The 16,524-nt window shown below is 48.0% G+C and overlaps 1 protein-coding gene across 2 annotated transcripts in view; it reads right to left on the bottom strand.

The window, feature by feature from the left end:
* Positions 1 to 15,907, bottom strand: part of PIN4 (peptidylprolyl cis/trans isomerase, NIMA-interacting 4) — a 103,619-nt gene extending 87,712 nt beyond the window's left edge. Inside the window, exon 1 of one of the 2 annotated variants that reach the window (XM_063935609.1) lies at positions 15,757 to 15,907. In XM_063935609.1, the coding sequence (XP_063791679.1) occupies positions 15,757 to 15,778 (22 nt within the window). In that variant the 5' untranslated portion in view covers positions 15,779 to 15,907. Of the gene's footprint in view, positions 1 to 15,741 lie in introns of both variants that reach the window. The other variant, XM_063935608.1, reaches the window with a different exon arrangement.
* Positions 15,908 to 16,524: the final 617 nt, after the last annotated feature.

Below are 16,524 nucleotides of genomic sequence, written 5' to 3'. Positions count from 1 at the left end.
ACCAAATGCCAGCAGCCCTGTAAAATTAGAAACGCAAGCTAAACATTCATGATAATAATATAGGAGCATATGGTTATCCCCCCGCAGATTGTAAGTTCCTTGGAGCAGGGCCCTCTTCCCTCCTGTAGACACAACCCTCTTCTCTCACATTTCAATTACAGCTCTCTCCTACTCAGGGACTGTGGCCCCCTACACACTGGCCGATTTTCTGAAAGATATGAACGATCTCGTTCATAAATGAACGAGAACTCGTTCATATCTTTCAGTGTGGAGACTCCAGCGATGAACGATGCGCGGCCCCGCGCTCGTTCATCGCTGGTCTCCCGTCGGCTGTGCATGCAGGCCAATATGGACGATCTCGTCCATATTTGCCTGCACTTCAATGCAGCCCCGTGACGAGGGGAGTGAAGAAACTTCACTCCCCCCGTCACTGCCCCCCCGCCGCCGGGTCGCTCGTCGGCCGTTTCGGCCGTCGGGCACCTCGGCGGCGCATCGTCAAATGTGTAGGGCCCTTGTCTGTACCTGCATTTCCTCTCGCTCATTACTGTTTCTCTCTCCCAGTGGCTGCCTAGTAGAATGCCCACTACTCCTTTGCTTCCTTACATCTCAGCTGTATTGTACTCAGAATTGTGGTGTTATTGTTACCTGCACTCTGTTTTAGTTTTACTTTAATGTTAAGTTCTGTGTACCCTGTATTGTGCTAATGTGTGCACTATGTGGCGCCTTATAAATAAAATGTAACAATAATACTACATTGGGGGGGGGGGAGACAGGATGAGATTTCTCTTATTGACTTTATAATCTAAAACTGGGTACCCACAACATGATTTGTTGTGCATTCATGGTACCTGAGACAACTCCTGTAGTCCGTACACACAATGCATTATTTCATAAATTGGTTGGTTGCATCTTCCCATCTGATTTACTGCACAAAGCAGTTTGGTTACATTAATCATGTAATAATATTTATCGCATCATCATATGGTAGATCGTGCAGTGTGCATGATATATCATATCAACCTGTCACTGGATCAGCAGATCGTTGCAGAATGTACCCAGCGTTAGACTGGGGTTCTCAACTTCAGTCCTCAAGCCATACTTGCCTACTTTTCAAAAAGCATTTCAGGGAGATTGTAAAGCAACACCTATCAGCGTGGACGTGTACTGCTAAATCTGAGAGGCATGTCATAAAAATGACGTACATCCAAATGTAAAGGAGCCCCAAAGTTTGTAAGATCTACTTGTTGAACAAACGACACTGATATTTTTCAGGAATTGTTCGTGTATTGTGTTTTAGAAATTAATATTAATATTAATATATATATATATATATTTTTTTTTATTAACTCACAAACTTTTCTTTCACTCATGGTTAGTGGTTGGGTGCAGACATTTATTGTCAAACAACTGTGTTTACTCTTTTAAAATCATAATGACAACAGAAACTACCCAAATGACCCTGATCAAAAGTTTACATACCCTGGAGATTTTGGACTGATAACATGCACACAAGTTGACACAAACGGGTTTGAATGGCTACTAAAGGTAACCATCCTCACCTGTGATCTGTTTGCTTGTAATCAGTGTATGTATATAAAAATAAGAATTTACTTACCGATAATTCTATTTCTCATAGTCCGTAGTGGATGCTGGGGACTCCGTCAGGACCATGGGGGAATAGCGGCTCCGCAGGAGACTGGGCACAAAGTAAAAGCTTTAGGACTAGCTGGTGTGCACTGGCTCCTCCCCCTATGACCCTCCTCCAAGCCTCAGTTAGGATACTGTGCCCGGACGAGCGTACACAATAAGGAAGGATTTTGAATCCCGGGTAAGACTCATTACCAGCCACACCAATCACACCGTACAACTTGTGATCTGAACCCAGTTAACAGCATGATAACAGAAGGAGCCTCTGAAAAGATGGCTCACAACAACAATAACCCGATTTTTGTAACAATAACTATGTACAAGTAATGCAGACAATCCGCACTTGGGATGGGCGCCCAGCATCCACTACGGACTATGAGAAATAGAATTATCGGTAAGTAAATTCTTATTTTCTCTAACGTCCTAGTGGATGCTGGGGACTCCGTCAGGACCATGGGGATTATACCAAAGCTCCCAAACGGGCGGGAGAGTGCGGATGACTCTGCAGCACCGAATGAGAGAACTCCAGGTCCTCCTCAGCCAGGGTATCAAATTTGTAGAATTTAGCAAACGTGTTTGCCCCTGACCAAGTAGCTGCTCGGCAAAGTTGTAAAGCCGAGACCCCTCGGGCAGCCGCCCAAGATGAGCCCACTTTCCGTGTGGAATGGGCTTTTACAGATTTTGGCTGTGGCAGGCCTGCCACAGAATGTGCAAGCTGAATTGTACTACAAATCCAACGAGCAATCGTCTGCTTAGAAGCAGGAGCACCCAGCTTGTTGGGTGCATACAGGATAAACAGCGAGTCAGATTTTCTGACTCCAGCCGTCCTGGAAACATATTTTCAGGGCCCTGACTACGTCCAGCAACTTGGAATCCTCCAAGTCCCTAGTAGCCGCAGGCACCACAATAGGTTGGTTTAAGTGAAATGCTGAAAACACCTTAGGGAGAAATTGAGGACGAGTCCTCAATTCCGCCCTGTCCGAATGGAAAATCAGATAAGGGCTTTTACAGGATAAAGCCGCCAATTCTGACACGCGCCTGGCCCAGGCCAGGGCCAACAGCATGACCACTTTCCATGTGAGATATTTTAACTCCACAGATTTAAGTGGTTCAAACCAATGTGACTTTTGGAATCCAAAAAAAACTACATTGAGATCCCAAGTGCCACTGGAGGCACAAAAGGAGGCTGTATATGCAGTACCCCTTTTACAAACGTCTGAACTTCAGGGACTGAAGCTAGTTCTTTTTGGAAGAAAATTGACAGGGCCGAAATTTGAACCTTAATGGACCCCAATTTCAGGCCCATAGACACTCCTGTTTGCAGGAAATGTAGGAATCGACCCAGTCGAATTTCCACCGTCGGGCCTTACTGGCCTCGCACCACGCAACATTTTCGCCAATTGCGGTGATAATGTTTTTGCGGTTACATCCTTCCTGGCTTTGATCAGGATAGGGATGACTTCATCCGGAATGCCCTTTTTCCTTCAGGATCCGGCGTTCAACCGCCATGCCGTCAAACGCAGCCGCGGTAAGTCTTGGAACAGACAGGGTCCTTGCTGGAGCAGGTCCCTTCTTAGAGGTAGAGGCCACGGATCCTCCGTGAGCATCTCTTGAAGTTCCGGTTACCAAGTCCTTCTTGGCCAATCCGGAGCCACGAATATAGTGCTTACTCCTCACCATCTTATCAATCTCAGTACCTTGGGTATGAGAGGCAGAGGAGGGAACACATACCAGAGCGTCTACAGCTATTGCCTGAGGGTCCCTGGACCTGGCGCAATACCTGTCGAGTTTTTCCGAACGGTTTATAATCATGTGGAAGACTTCTGGGTGAAGTCCCCACTCTCCCCGGGTGGAGGTCGTGCTGAGGAAGTCTGCTTCCCAGTTGTCCACTCCCGGAATGAATACTGCTGACAGTGCTATCCCATGATTTTCCGCCCAGCGAAGAATCCTTGCAGCTTCTGTCATTGCCCTTCTGCTTCTTGTGCCACCCTGTCTGTTTACTTGGGTGACTGCCGTGATGTTGTCCGACTGGATCAACACCGGCTGTCCTTGAAGCAGAGGTCTTGCTAAGCTTAGAGCATTGTAAATGTCCCTTAGCTTCAGGATATTTATGTGAAGTGATGTCTCCAGGCTTGACCATAAGTCCTGGATATTCCTTCCCTGTGCGACTGCTCCCCAGCCTCGCAGGCTGGCATCCGTGGTTACCAGGACCCAGTCCTGAATGCCGAATCTGCGGCCCTCTAGAAGATGAGCACTCTGCAACCACCACAGGAGGGACACCCTTGTCCTTGGTGACAGGGTTATCCGCTGATGCATCTGAAGATGCGACCCGGACCATGTGTCCAGCAGGTCCCACTGGAAAGTTCTTGCGTGGAATCTGCCGAATGGGATTGCTTCGTAGGAAGCCCCCATTTTACCCAGAACCCTTGTGCATTGATGCACTGAGACTTGGCTCGGTTTGAGGAGGTTCCAGACTAGCTCGGATAACTCCCTGGCTTTCTCCTCCGGGAGAAACACCTTTTTCTGGACTGTGTCCAGGATCATCCCTAGGAACAGAAGACACGTCAACGGAACCAGCTGCGATTTTGGAATATTGAGAATCCAATCGTGCTGCCGCAACACTATCTGAGATAGTGCTACACCGACCTCCAACTGTTCCCTGGATCTTACCCTTATCAGGGAATCGTCCCAAGTAAGGGATAACTAAAATTCCCTTCCTTCGAAGGAATATCATCATTTCGGCCATTACCTTGGTAAAGACCCGGGGTGCCGTGGACCATCCCTACGGCAGCGTCTGAACTGATAGTGACAGTTCTGTACCATAAACCTGAGGTACCCTTGGTGAGAAGGGTAAATTTTGACATGAAGGTAAGCATCCTTGATGTCCCAAGACATCATGTAGTCCCCTTCTTCCAGGTTCGCAATCACTGCTCTGAGTGACTCAATCTTGAATTTGAACCTCTGTATGTAAGTGTTCAAAGATTTTAGAATCGGTCTCACCGAGCCGTCTGGCTTCGGTACCACAATAGTGTGGAATAATACCCCGTTCCCTGTTGCAGGAGGGGTACCTTGATTATCACCTGCTGGGAATACAGCTTGTGAATGGCTTCCAAAACTGCCTCCCTGTCAGAGGGAGACGTCGGTAAAGTCGACTTTTGGAAACGGCGAGGGGGAGACGTCTCGAATTCCAATATGTACCCCTGAGATATTACCTGAAGGATCCAGGGGTCTACTTGCGAGTGAGCCCACTGCGCACTGAAATTCATTGAGAACGGGCCCCCACCGTGCCTGAGCTCGTAAAGCCCTAGCGTCATACTGAGGGCTTGGCAGAGGCTGGAAAGGGTTTCTGTTCCTGGGAACTGGCTGATCTCTGCAGCCTTTTTCCTCTCCCTCTGTCACGAGCAGAAAAGAGGAACCTTTTGTCCGCTTGCCAACAAAGGACTGCGCCTGATAATACGGCGTCTTATTTTGAGAGGCGACCTGGGGTACAAACGTGGATTTCCCACCTGTTGCCGTGGCCACCAGGTCTAAAAGACCGACCCCAAATGTCCCCTTTCAAAGGCAATACTTCCAAATGACGTTTGGAATCCGCATCACCTGACCATTTTACTGGTAGAATTGGACAACGCACTTATACTTGATGCCAGTCGGCAATTATTCCGCTGTGCATCATGCATATATAGAAATGCATCTTTTAAATGCTCTATAGGCAATAATATACTATCCTTATCTAGGATATCAATATTTCCAGTCAGGGAATCCGACCATGCCAACCCAGCACTGCACCTCCAGGCTGAGGCGATAGCTGGTCGCAGTATAACACCAGTATGTGTGTAAATACCTTTTTTTGGATACCCTCCTGCTTTCTATCAGCAGGATCCTTAAGGGCGGCCATCTCATGAGAGGGTAGAGCCCTTGTTCTTACAAGCGTGTGAGCGCCTTATCCCCCCTAGGGGGTGTTTCCCAATGCATCCTAACCTCAGGCGGGAAAGGGTATGCAGCCAATACTTTTTAAGAAATGATTAATTGTTATCGGGGGGAAACCCACGCATCATCACACATTTTATTTCTCAGATTCAGGAAAACTACAGGTAGTTTTTCCCTCACCGAACATAATGCCCCTTTTTTGGTGGTACTCGTATTATCAGAAATGTATAAAACATTTTCCATTGTCTCAATCATGTAACGTGTGGCCCTACTGGAAATCACAGTTGTCTCTTCACCGTCGACACAGGAGTCAGTATCCGTGTCGGCGTCTGTATCTGCCATCTGCCTGACGGCCTATGAGACGTCTGGACAGGCACAAGCTGAGTAGCCGGCTGTCTCATGTCAACCACTGTTTTTTTATATAGAGCTGACACGGTCACGTAATTTTCAACAGTACATCCACTCAGGTGTCGACCCCCTAGGGGGTGACATCACTGTTACAGACACTCTGCTCCGCCTCCACATCATTTTCCTCCTCATACATGTCGACACACACGTACAGACACCCAGCACACACACAGGGAATGCTCTGATAGAGGACAGGACCCACTTAGCCCCTTGGGGAGACAGAGGGAGAGTTGGCCAGCACACACCAGAGCGCTATATATGTATAGGGACAACCTTACAATAAGTGTCTATCCCTTATAGCTGCTTATATCTGTTATTTTGCCAAATAAGTGCCCCCCTCTCTTTTTTACCCTGTTTCTGTAGTTGCAGGATGCAGGGGAGATTCTGGGAGCCTTCCTACCAGCGGAGCTGTGTGGGAAAAATGGCGCTGTGTGCTGAGGAGATAGGCCCCGCCCCCTTCACGGCGGGCTCTTCTCCCGCTTTTTTCTGGAAAACTGGCAGGGGTTAAATACATCCATATAGCCCAGGAGCTATATGTGATGTATTTTTTGCCAACTAAGGTAAATTCATTGCTTCCCAGGACGCCCCCCCCCAGCGTCCTGCACCCTCAGTGACCGGAGTGTGAAGTGTGCTGAGAGCAATGGCGCACAGCTGCAGTGCTGTGCGCTACCTTATGAAGACAGGAAAGTCTTCTGCCGCCGATTTATGGACCTCTTCTTGCTTCAGCATCTGTAAGGGGGCCGGCGGCGCGGCTTCGGGACCCATCTATGGCTGGGCCTGTGATCGTCCCTCTGGAGCTAATGTCCAGTAGCCTAAGAAACCCTATCCACTCTGCACGCAGGTGAGTTCGTTTCTCTCCCCTTAGTCCCTCGATGCAGTGAGCCTGTTGCCAGCAGGTCTCACTGAAAATAAAAAACCTATTTAAACTTTTACTCTAAGCAGCTCAGGAGAGCCACCTAGATTGCACCCTTCTCGTTCGGGCACAAAATCTTAACTGAGGCTTGGAGGAGGGTCATAGGGGGAGGAGCCAGTGCACACCAGCTAGTCCTAAAGCTTTTACTTTGTGCCCAGTCTCCTGCGGAGCCGCTATTCCCCCATGGTCCTGACGGAGTCCCCAGCATCCACTAGGACGTTAGAGAAAGGTCAGTGAGTTTCTGGACTCCTGAAAGACCCTTGCATCTTTCATCCAGTGCTGCACTGACGTGTCTGGATTCTGAGTCATGGGGAAAGCAAAAGAATTGTCAAAGGATCTGCGGGAAAAGGTAATTGAACTGTATAAAACAGGAAAGGGATATAAAAAGATATCCAAGCAATTGAGAATGCCAATCACCAGTGTTCAAACTCTAAGAAGTGGAAAATGAGGGATTCTGTGGAAACCAAATCACGGTCAGGTAGACCAACAAAAATTTCAGCCACAACTGCCAGGAAAATTGTTTGGGATGCAAAGAAAAATCCACAAATAACTTCAGCTGAAATACAGGACTCTCTGAAAAAAAGTGGTGTGGTTGTTTCAAGATGCACAATAAGGAGGCATTTGAAGAAAAATGGGCTGCATGGTCGAGTTGCCAGAAGAAAGGCATTACTACGCAAATGCCACAAAGCATCCCGCTTACAATACTCCAAAACAGCACAGAGACAAGCCTCAAAACTTCTGGAACAAAGTCATTTGGAGTGATGAGACCAAAATTTAACTTTTTGGCCACAACCATAAACGTTACATTTGGAGAGGAGTCAACAAGGCCTATGATGAAAGGTACACGATTCCTACTGGGAAACACGGAGGTGGATCACTGATGTTTTAGGGATGTGTGAGCTTCAAAGGCACTGGAAACTTGGTCAAAATTAATGGCAAGATGAATGCAGCATGTTATCAGAAAATACTGAAGGAAAATTTGCACTCATCAGCCCGGAATCTGCGCATGGGATGTACTTGGACGTTCCAACATGACAATGATCCAAAACACAAGGCCAAGTCGACCTGTCATTGGCTACAGCAGAATAAAGTGAAGGTTCTGGAGTGGCCATCTCAGTCTCCTGACCTCAATATCATTAAGCCACTCTGGGGAGATCTCAAATGTGCAGTTCATGCAAGACAATCCAAGAATTTACAGGAACTGGAGGCTTTTTGCCAAGAAGAATGGGCAGCTATACCATCTGAGAAAATAAAGAGCCTCATCCACAACTACCACAAAAGACTTCAAGCTGTCATTGATGTTAAAGGGGGCAATACAGGGTAAAAAGAACTGGGGCATGTAAACTTTTGATCAGGGTCATTTGGGTAGTTTCTGTTGTCTCCTAGTCCGTAGAGGATGCTGGGGTCTCCCAAAGGACCGGGGGGGGGGGGGGGGGGGGGTATAGACGGGATCCGCAGGAGCCTGGGCACACTGACAAGACTTAAACTGGGTGTGAACTGGCTCCTCCCTCTATGCCCCTCCTCCAGACCCCAGTTTTAGGAACTGTGCCCAGGAGAGACTGACATTTCGAGGAAAGGATTTTTGTTTAAACTAAGGGCTACAAACATACCAGCCCACACTACTAACATACCGTACAACCGGAGTAACAGTAAACCAGATAACAGTATGAAGTAACCACAGCAACAAGCTGAAAACAAGAAATACACAACCCATGTATAAACTAATTTTACCAGCAAGAAAACACTGCAAGTAACAGTCCGCACTGGGATGGGCGCCCAGCATCCTCTACGGACTAGGAGAAAAGGATTTACCGGTAGGTACCAAAATCCTATTTTCTCTTACGTCCTAGAGGATGCTGGGGACTCCAAAAGGACCATGGGGTTTATACCAAAGCTCCAGAACGGGCAGGAGAGTGCGGACGACTCTGCAGCACCGACTGAGCAAACGCAAGGTCCTCATCAGCCAGGGTATCAAACTTATAGAACTTAGCAAAAGTGTTTGAACCCGACCAAGTAGCTGCTCGGCAAAGCTGTAACGCCGAGACTCCTCGGGCAGCCGCCCAAGATGAGCCCACTTTCCTGATAGAATGGGCTTTTACAGACTTCGGCACTGGTAGCCCGGCCGAAGAAGGAGCCTGCTGAATCGTACTACAAATCCAGCGTGCAATAGTCTGTTTTGAAGCAGGATGACCAATCTTGTTGGAAGCATACAGGACAAACAGCGCCTCAGTTTTTCTGGCAACAGCTGTCCTAGTGACGTAGATCTTCAAAGCTCTCACAACATCAGAGATTTTGGAATCGCCACAGCCTCCGTAGCCACCGGGACCACAATAGGTTGGTTAATGTGAAATGAAGAAACCACCTTCGGCAGAAATTGTTGATGGGTCCTCAATTCCGCCCTATCCGAATGAAAAATCAAGTACGGGCTCTTATGAGATAAGGCCGCCAACTCTGACACTCGCCTGCCAGACGCCAGCGCCAACAGCATAACTACCTTCCAAGTGAGACATTTCAACTCAAACTTATGCAAAGGTTCAAACCAGGAAGACATGAGAAACCGTAAGACCACATCAAGATCCCATGGAGCTACAGGAGGCACAAACGGAGGATTGATATGCGTTACTCCTTTCACAAAAGTCTGAACCTCTGGGAGGACAGCTAATTCTTTTTGAAAGAAAATAGACAAAGCCGATATCTGCACTTTGATGGAGCCTAATTTCAGGCTTGCATCTACTCCCGCCTGTAAAAAGTGGAGAAAGCGACCCAAGTGAAAATCTTCCGCAAGAGCCATTTTAGACTCACACCAGGAAACATACTTCCTCCAAATACGGTGATAAATGTTTCGCCGTAACCTCCTTCCTAGTCTTAATGAGAGTGGGAATGAAATCCCCGGGAATACCCTTACGAGCTAAGATCTGGCGCTCAACCTCCATGCCGTCAAACGCAGCCGCGGTAAGTCTGGAAACACGCATGGACCCTGAAACAACAGGTCCTCTCTTAGAGGAAGCGGCCAAGGATTTTCCACCAGTAATTCCTGAAGATCCGGGTACCAGGCCCTTCTTGGCCAATCTGGAACGACGAGAATCGCCTGAACCCTTGCTCGTCGAATGATCCCCAGTACCTTTGGAATGAGAGGAAGTGGAGGGAACACATACACCGACTGGAACACCCACGGAGACACCAGGGCGTCCACTGCACTGGCTTGGGGGTCCCTTGACCTGGAACAATATCTCGGGAGCTTCTTGTTGAGACGAGACGCCATCATGTCGATCAATGGAATTCCCCAACATATTGTCACCTCTGCAAATACCTCTTGGTGAAGAGCCCACTCTCCCGGATGGAGGAGATCGTGTCTGCTGAGGAAATCTGCTTCCCATTTGTCCACTCCCGGTAGGAACACTGCTGACGGGGTGCTCACGTGTTGTTCCGCCCAGCGAAGGATTCTTGTGGCCTCCGCCATTGCCGCTCTGCTCCTTGTTCCGCCTTCACGATTTATATGTGCCACCGCTGTGATGTTGTCTGACTGTACCAGGACAGGTCAACCCTGAAGAAGGCTTCTTGCTTGTAGCAGGCCGTTGTAAATGGCTCTTAACTCGAGAACATTTATGTGGAGACAAGCTTCCTGGAGTGACCATTTCCCCTGGAAGTTTCTTCCTTGGGTGACTGCGCCCCAGCCCCGGAGACTTGCATCGGTTGTCAGAAGTACCCAATCCTGGATACCGAACCGGCGTCCCCCTAGGAGGTGAGAACTTTGTAGCCACCACAGGAGAGAAATTCTGGCTCTGGGAGATGGACTTATCTTCCGGTGCATGTGCAGGTGAGACCCGGACCATTTGCTCAGCAAGTCCCACTGAAACACCCGGGCATGAAACCTGCCAAATGGAATGGCTTCGTACGCCGCAACCATATTCCCCAGAACCCGAGTACAGTGATGGATGTCGTCGGCCTCAGAAGTTCCCTGACCATCGTCAGCAGTTCCAGAGCTTTTTCTTCTGGAAGAAATACTCTGTAAATCCGTGCCCAGAATCATGCCCAGAAAAGGCAGCCGAGTGGTCGGAATCAACTGAGATTTTGGCAAATTGAGTACCCAACCGTGCTGTCGCAGAACAGTGACAAATTTACACTTCTCAGCAACCGTTCCTTGGACCTCGCCTTTATCAGGAGATCGACCAAGTACGGGATAATCGTAACCCCTTGTTTGGGAAGGAGAACCATCATTTCTGCCATGACTTTGGTGAAAATCCTCGGAGCCGTGGAAAGCCCAAACGGCAACGTCTGAAATTGGTAATGAGAATCCTGTATCGCAAACCTGAGGAAGGACTGATACGAAGGATATATCGGGACGTGTAAGTAGGCATCCTTTATGTCGACTGACGCCATAAAATCCCCCCCTTCCAGGCTGGCAATTACAGCTCGAAGAGATTCCATCTTGAACTTGAAAACTTTCAGGTATGGATTGAGGGATTTTAGATTCAGAATTGGTCTGACCGAACCGTCCGGTTTCGGCACAACAAAGAGGCTCGAGTAGAACCCCTCCCCCCGTTGGGACGAGGGAACGGGAACAATAACCCTTTGTAGACACAATTTTTGTTATCGCTGCCAGCACCACCTCCCTGTCCGGAAGAGCCACTGGTAAGGCCGAAATTAAGAACCGGTGAGGGGGCATCTCCCGAAACTCCAGCTTGTATCCCCGAGACACAATCTCTAGGACACAAGGATCCAGGTCTGATTGAATCCAGACCTGACTGAATATTCGCAGACGGCCCCCCACCGGTCCAGACTCCCCCAGGGAAGCCCCAGCGTCATGCGGTGGACTTGGTAGAGGCAGGGAAGGACTTTTGGTCCTGGGCGCCTGACACTGCAGGCGGCTTCCTTCCTCTTCCTCTACCTTTTGAAGCAAGTAAGGACGAACCTTTTCCACACCTGTATTTATTGTGACGAAAGGGCTGCATCTGCTGATGTGGTGCCTTTTTCTGTTGTGTGGGAACATAAGGAAGAAAAGAGGACTTACCCGCAGTCGCGGTAGAGATCAGGTCAGCCAAGCCATCCCCAAACAAGACAGTACCTTTGAAGGGTAAAGCTTCCATAGCTCTCTTGGAGTCGGCATCAGCATTCCATTGATGGATCCACAACGCCCTCCTGGCCGATATCGACATGGCATTGGCTCTTGATCCCAAGAGACAAACATCCCTCGCCGCATCCTTCAGGTAATCTGCAGCGCCCCATACCGACGCCGCAGCAGGTCTGAGCAATGCACCCGAATTAGCGAAAATGGACTTCAGAGACGTCTCCAGCTTGCGATCCACCGAATCTTTGAGAGCTGCCGTGTCAGGAGACGGAAGAGACACTTTCTTAGATAAATGAGATAGAGCTGTGTCAACATTTGGAGACGCCTCCCATTTTTCCCTGTCATCAGAGGGGAAAGGATACGCCATGTAAATCCTCTTGGGAATCTGCCACCTCTTGTCCGGCGACTCCCAAGCCTTTTCACAAAGAGTATTCATTTCATGAGAGGGGGGAAACTTCACCTCTGTTTTTTTCCCTTGAACAAGCAAATCCTTGTTTCCTGTACCGCAGGTTCATCAGAAATGTGTAAAACATCTTTTATAGCCACAATCATGTACTGAATACTCTTAACTAATCGTGGATGTAAAGCAGCCTCAGTGAAATAGACCTCGGAATCAGAGTCCGTGTCGGTATCAGTATCTACCACTTGAGTAAATGGCCGCTTTTGCGACCCGGATGGGGTCTGTACCTGAGACAAAGCCTCTTCCATGGACTTTTTCCACACCTGTGTCTGTGACTAAAACTTATCTAACCTCTTTGATAAAGAAGCTACATTCGTATTTCTCGTACTTAACAATGCGAGCAAATCAGGTGTCGGCTGCGCCGACAGGCCCAAATCTAGCCCCGCATCCGCTCCCCCAATTACCTCCTCTGGTGAATAAAATTCAGCCTCAGACATGCCGACACGTAGTACCGACACACAGAACGTCTCAGCTAGGTGACAGGCCCACAATGACGCCCAGATAGAAGACACAGAGGGAGAATGCCAGCTCACACCCCAGTGCCCATATATCCCGTCAAAACGTACCCAGTGCTGCTTAAATAATAATAAAAATGGACCACACTGTGCCCCCCCCCCCCTCCCGATTAGCTTCCCGTTACTTGTGAGAGGAGATGTGGAGGTCCCGGGCAGCGTCTCCTTCAGCCGCGTGTTGAAGGAGAAGATGGCGCTGTGAGCCGCGGGACAAACCTCCGCCCCTTCCCGGCGCACTTCGGCCCGCCAAATTTGAAAATGAAAAGATGCCGGCGGGGGTTTAAGAAACGGTGCCGAGGCACCGAAAAGCCTTCTGCCGGTCCCCGAACCTCAGTAACATGCTGCCTAGGGCGCCCCCCCTCCCAACGCCCTGCACCCTGAGAGTGCCGTTGGTGAAAGTGTGTGGGAGCATGGAGCGCAGCGTTACCGCTGCGCTGTACCTGGTTACTGAAGTCTTCTGCCGTCCTGAAGTCTTCTGTTCTTCTCATACTCACCCGACTTCTTTCTTCTGGCTTCTGTGAGGGGATTGACAGCGCGGCTCCGGGAACAAGCAGCTAGACGCACCAAGTGATCGAACCCTCTGGAGCTAATGGTGTCCAGTAGCCGAGCCCTTAACTAAGTAGAAGTAGGTCTGCTTCTCTCCCCTCAGTCCCACGATGCAGGGAGCCTGTAGCCAGCAGGTCTGCCTGAAAATAAAAAAAAACTAACAAAAGTCTTTTCTAGAGAAACTCAGGAGAGCTCCCCTAGTGAGTGTCCAGTCAGTCCTGGGCATAAAGTTTAACTGGGGTCTAGGGGAGGGGCATAGAGGGAGGAGCCAGTTCACACCTAGTTTAAGTCTTTTCAGTGTGCCCAGGCTCCTGCGGATCCCGTATATACCCCCACCCCCCCTGGTTCTTTTGGAGTCCTCAGCATCCTCTAGGACGTAAGAGAAAAAGAGTAAACACAGTTGTTTGACAATAAATGGCTTCACCCAACCACTAACCATGAGTAAAAGAAAAGTTTGTGAGTTATTCATATTCTCTGACAAATAGCCAGAAAATCACAAATTCTGCTAGGGTATGTAAACTTATGAGCACAACTGCATATATCTCGTTCTCTCTCAAGATGTTCGGCGGCACTCACGGCAATAAACGACAGTACTCAGCTCTGTGGCCACGCTAGGGAGGAGTGCCGCTGGACTGTGTATATAATATGTTATACACACACACACACACTATATACTGTGAGTGGCCAAGAGAAACCTTATTTAAAATGCATGTAGCCATAGGGATCATTGTGCATTATGACAATGCAGGGAAATGGCACAGATTAACTCATTTGAATGTATGTGTCTCCGATTTAGTTTTTTACCCCAAGAATGTGAAGTAAAGTAAAATCAGGGAGACTGCTGGTCTATTCAGGGAGTGAGGGTGATTGCTACTATTTCAGGGAGTCTCCTGCAGAATGAGGAAGTGTAGGCAACTCTGCCTCAAGTGCCACATACAGGTCATGTTCTGTGGATGTCTTTAATCATGCATAGACAAGTTAATCTATTTTGCCGAGTCAGAAATGTTCCCAACTATTTCCAAACAAAACTCCTCAAAACACGACCTGCTGGGTATACTTGAGTTGAGGTTGTAAAACCACTGATCTAAGATAAATGCAGGATATTATATGCAATACACAAGTGCAAGCTCTGTGCACAATTTACTTTATTCTATCAGACATATGAGGTCAGCCACAGGGATACACCAAGGCAGGCATGTCCACTGAATAGTGGGGGCATGCCACTATTTAAATATGCAGACAATCAATGGTTATTTAATACATATACTTAGTCTAAGCTGGTCATTGGCATATTTACACTGGATGAAACAGTAGATGGGCTGAAGGACATTTGACATCAGGGGGAGGAGCTAGGCCAGCGGGATAGTTCTGTCACTATCTACGGCACCAACTACTCCCTTTAGTAACCCAGTGGCGAGCAAGCCACTGTGCCCGAAGCGCGGCGAGCGAACATTTCGGCTAACTTGTTCGGGCATGGCTCCTCCCCCTGATGACGTGACTACTCTCCCCCTGGTGATGTCAGAGGTCCTTTCTTTAACTTGATTCTAGACATAACCTGGATGAAACATCACAAAGAAGCACAGAAGCATACGATGGTTAGCAACCATCGCATTCCTTGCATTGGAGGAAAAAAAACATTTACATCAAGATGAGAACATCAATTTTTGTCAAGTACCATTATCTGACATCCATTCCTATACCAAGGATAATAAAACGGTGGTGTACTAACATGGGTTGCTATATAGCACAGGTTCTCAAACTCGGTCCTCAGAACGCCACATGGTTCATGTTTTGCAGGTCACCTGTACATTTTTTAAATGTGACAGTTGGTGACACACAGTGCAGCTGCTGGGTGACATGGAAAACGTGAACTGTGTGGGGTCCTGAGAACCGAGTTTGAGAACCACTGCTATATAGAATATGGCCGTAGATGCTAGGATGTTGTTGGCCAATCAGGCCATTCTAGATTTCACGTTTACGTCTGATGAAAGATACTTGCTGATTAATTGCAGCATATTTGCAGCGTGATAGTCCGATACAAATACAGACATCCAATGAAGGCCCTAATCTGCTTCTATATATGAACACTCATTGGGGGAGATTCAAATGTTTGAAAAGTCAGTTGGTTGTCTGCTGTCTCTTGTCTATTAGATAGGAAAAAACAGACTCCAAACATTTGAATCTCCCCCATTATGTACAAAAATGACAACTGAATATAAGTAATACTACACAGACTTGTACGGGATACTCAGCAGCTTGCCTTTTGCTCCTTTACCACTTTTTCCTTTCGGCGGCATGTGTTCACTCCAATCTCTCTTTTCTTCTCCGTACAAGGCGCAGAAATACCGCTTCCCTATAGTCGCAGGTGTGACGTCATCTTAAAGCGTCTGCCTCCGTTGTAGATCTGTTCCGCTATGAGTAATACTGCTCAGCACATCCGGGTTGGTATATGCTAAATATCCGGGTCTCTCTCAGTGCTCCATGAGTCTCATGTATTGTATCAGTTTCAAAGGGAAATCCCCTTTGTATATTTTAGCCTATGAAAATAATTGTTTTTCGTGACAGGGTGCATTTGTAGTATGTTGGAGCAATTATATTGTTATTTTATAAATACAAATAGTAAATTAAAAGAAAAAAAATCACCTTTCCGTGTTTATGCATAACACTGCTTTTACACAATTAGTGCAAACCCGGTAGCTGGCATAAATGTGTAAGTGTCCAGTTCTCCAGAGTATAGGAATACTAACTATAGTGTATGTTTGTACAAGTTCAGACACGGGCTGTAGATATAGACAAGGGAATACAGTAGTCAATATATTGGTGTTGGTATCGAAATACCGGCGCCCGTCAACTCGGTGGTCAGGATCCTGACCGCGGAATGCCGGCAGCAGGTTGAGCGCAAAAGAGCCCCTTGCGGGCACGGTGCTATTTATTCTCCCTCCAGGGGTGTCGTAGACACCCTAAGTGGGAGACTTGGAGTCGGTATCCCGGCGGTTGGGATACAGAATGCCTCCCAATATATAGATATAGACACGGGTATAAT

This window comes from Pseudophryne corroboree, chromosome 8 (genome assembly GCF_028390025.1).
Source record: "Pseudophryne corroboree isolate aPseCor3 chromosome 8, aPseCor3.hap2, whole genome shotgun sequence".
NCBI classification, from domain to species: domain Eukaryota; kingdom Metazoa; phylum Chordata; class Amphibia; order Anura; family Myobatrachidae; genus Pseudophryne; species Pseudophryne corroboree.
This window is presented reverse-complemented; position numbering and strand designations above follow the sequence as displayed.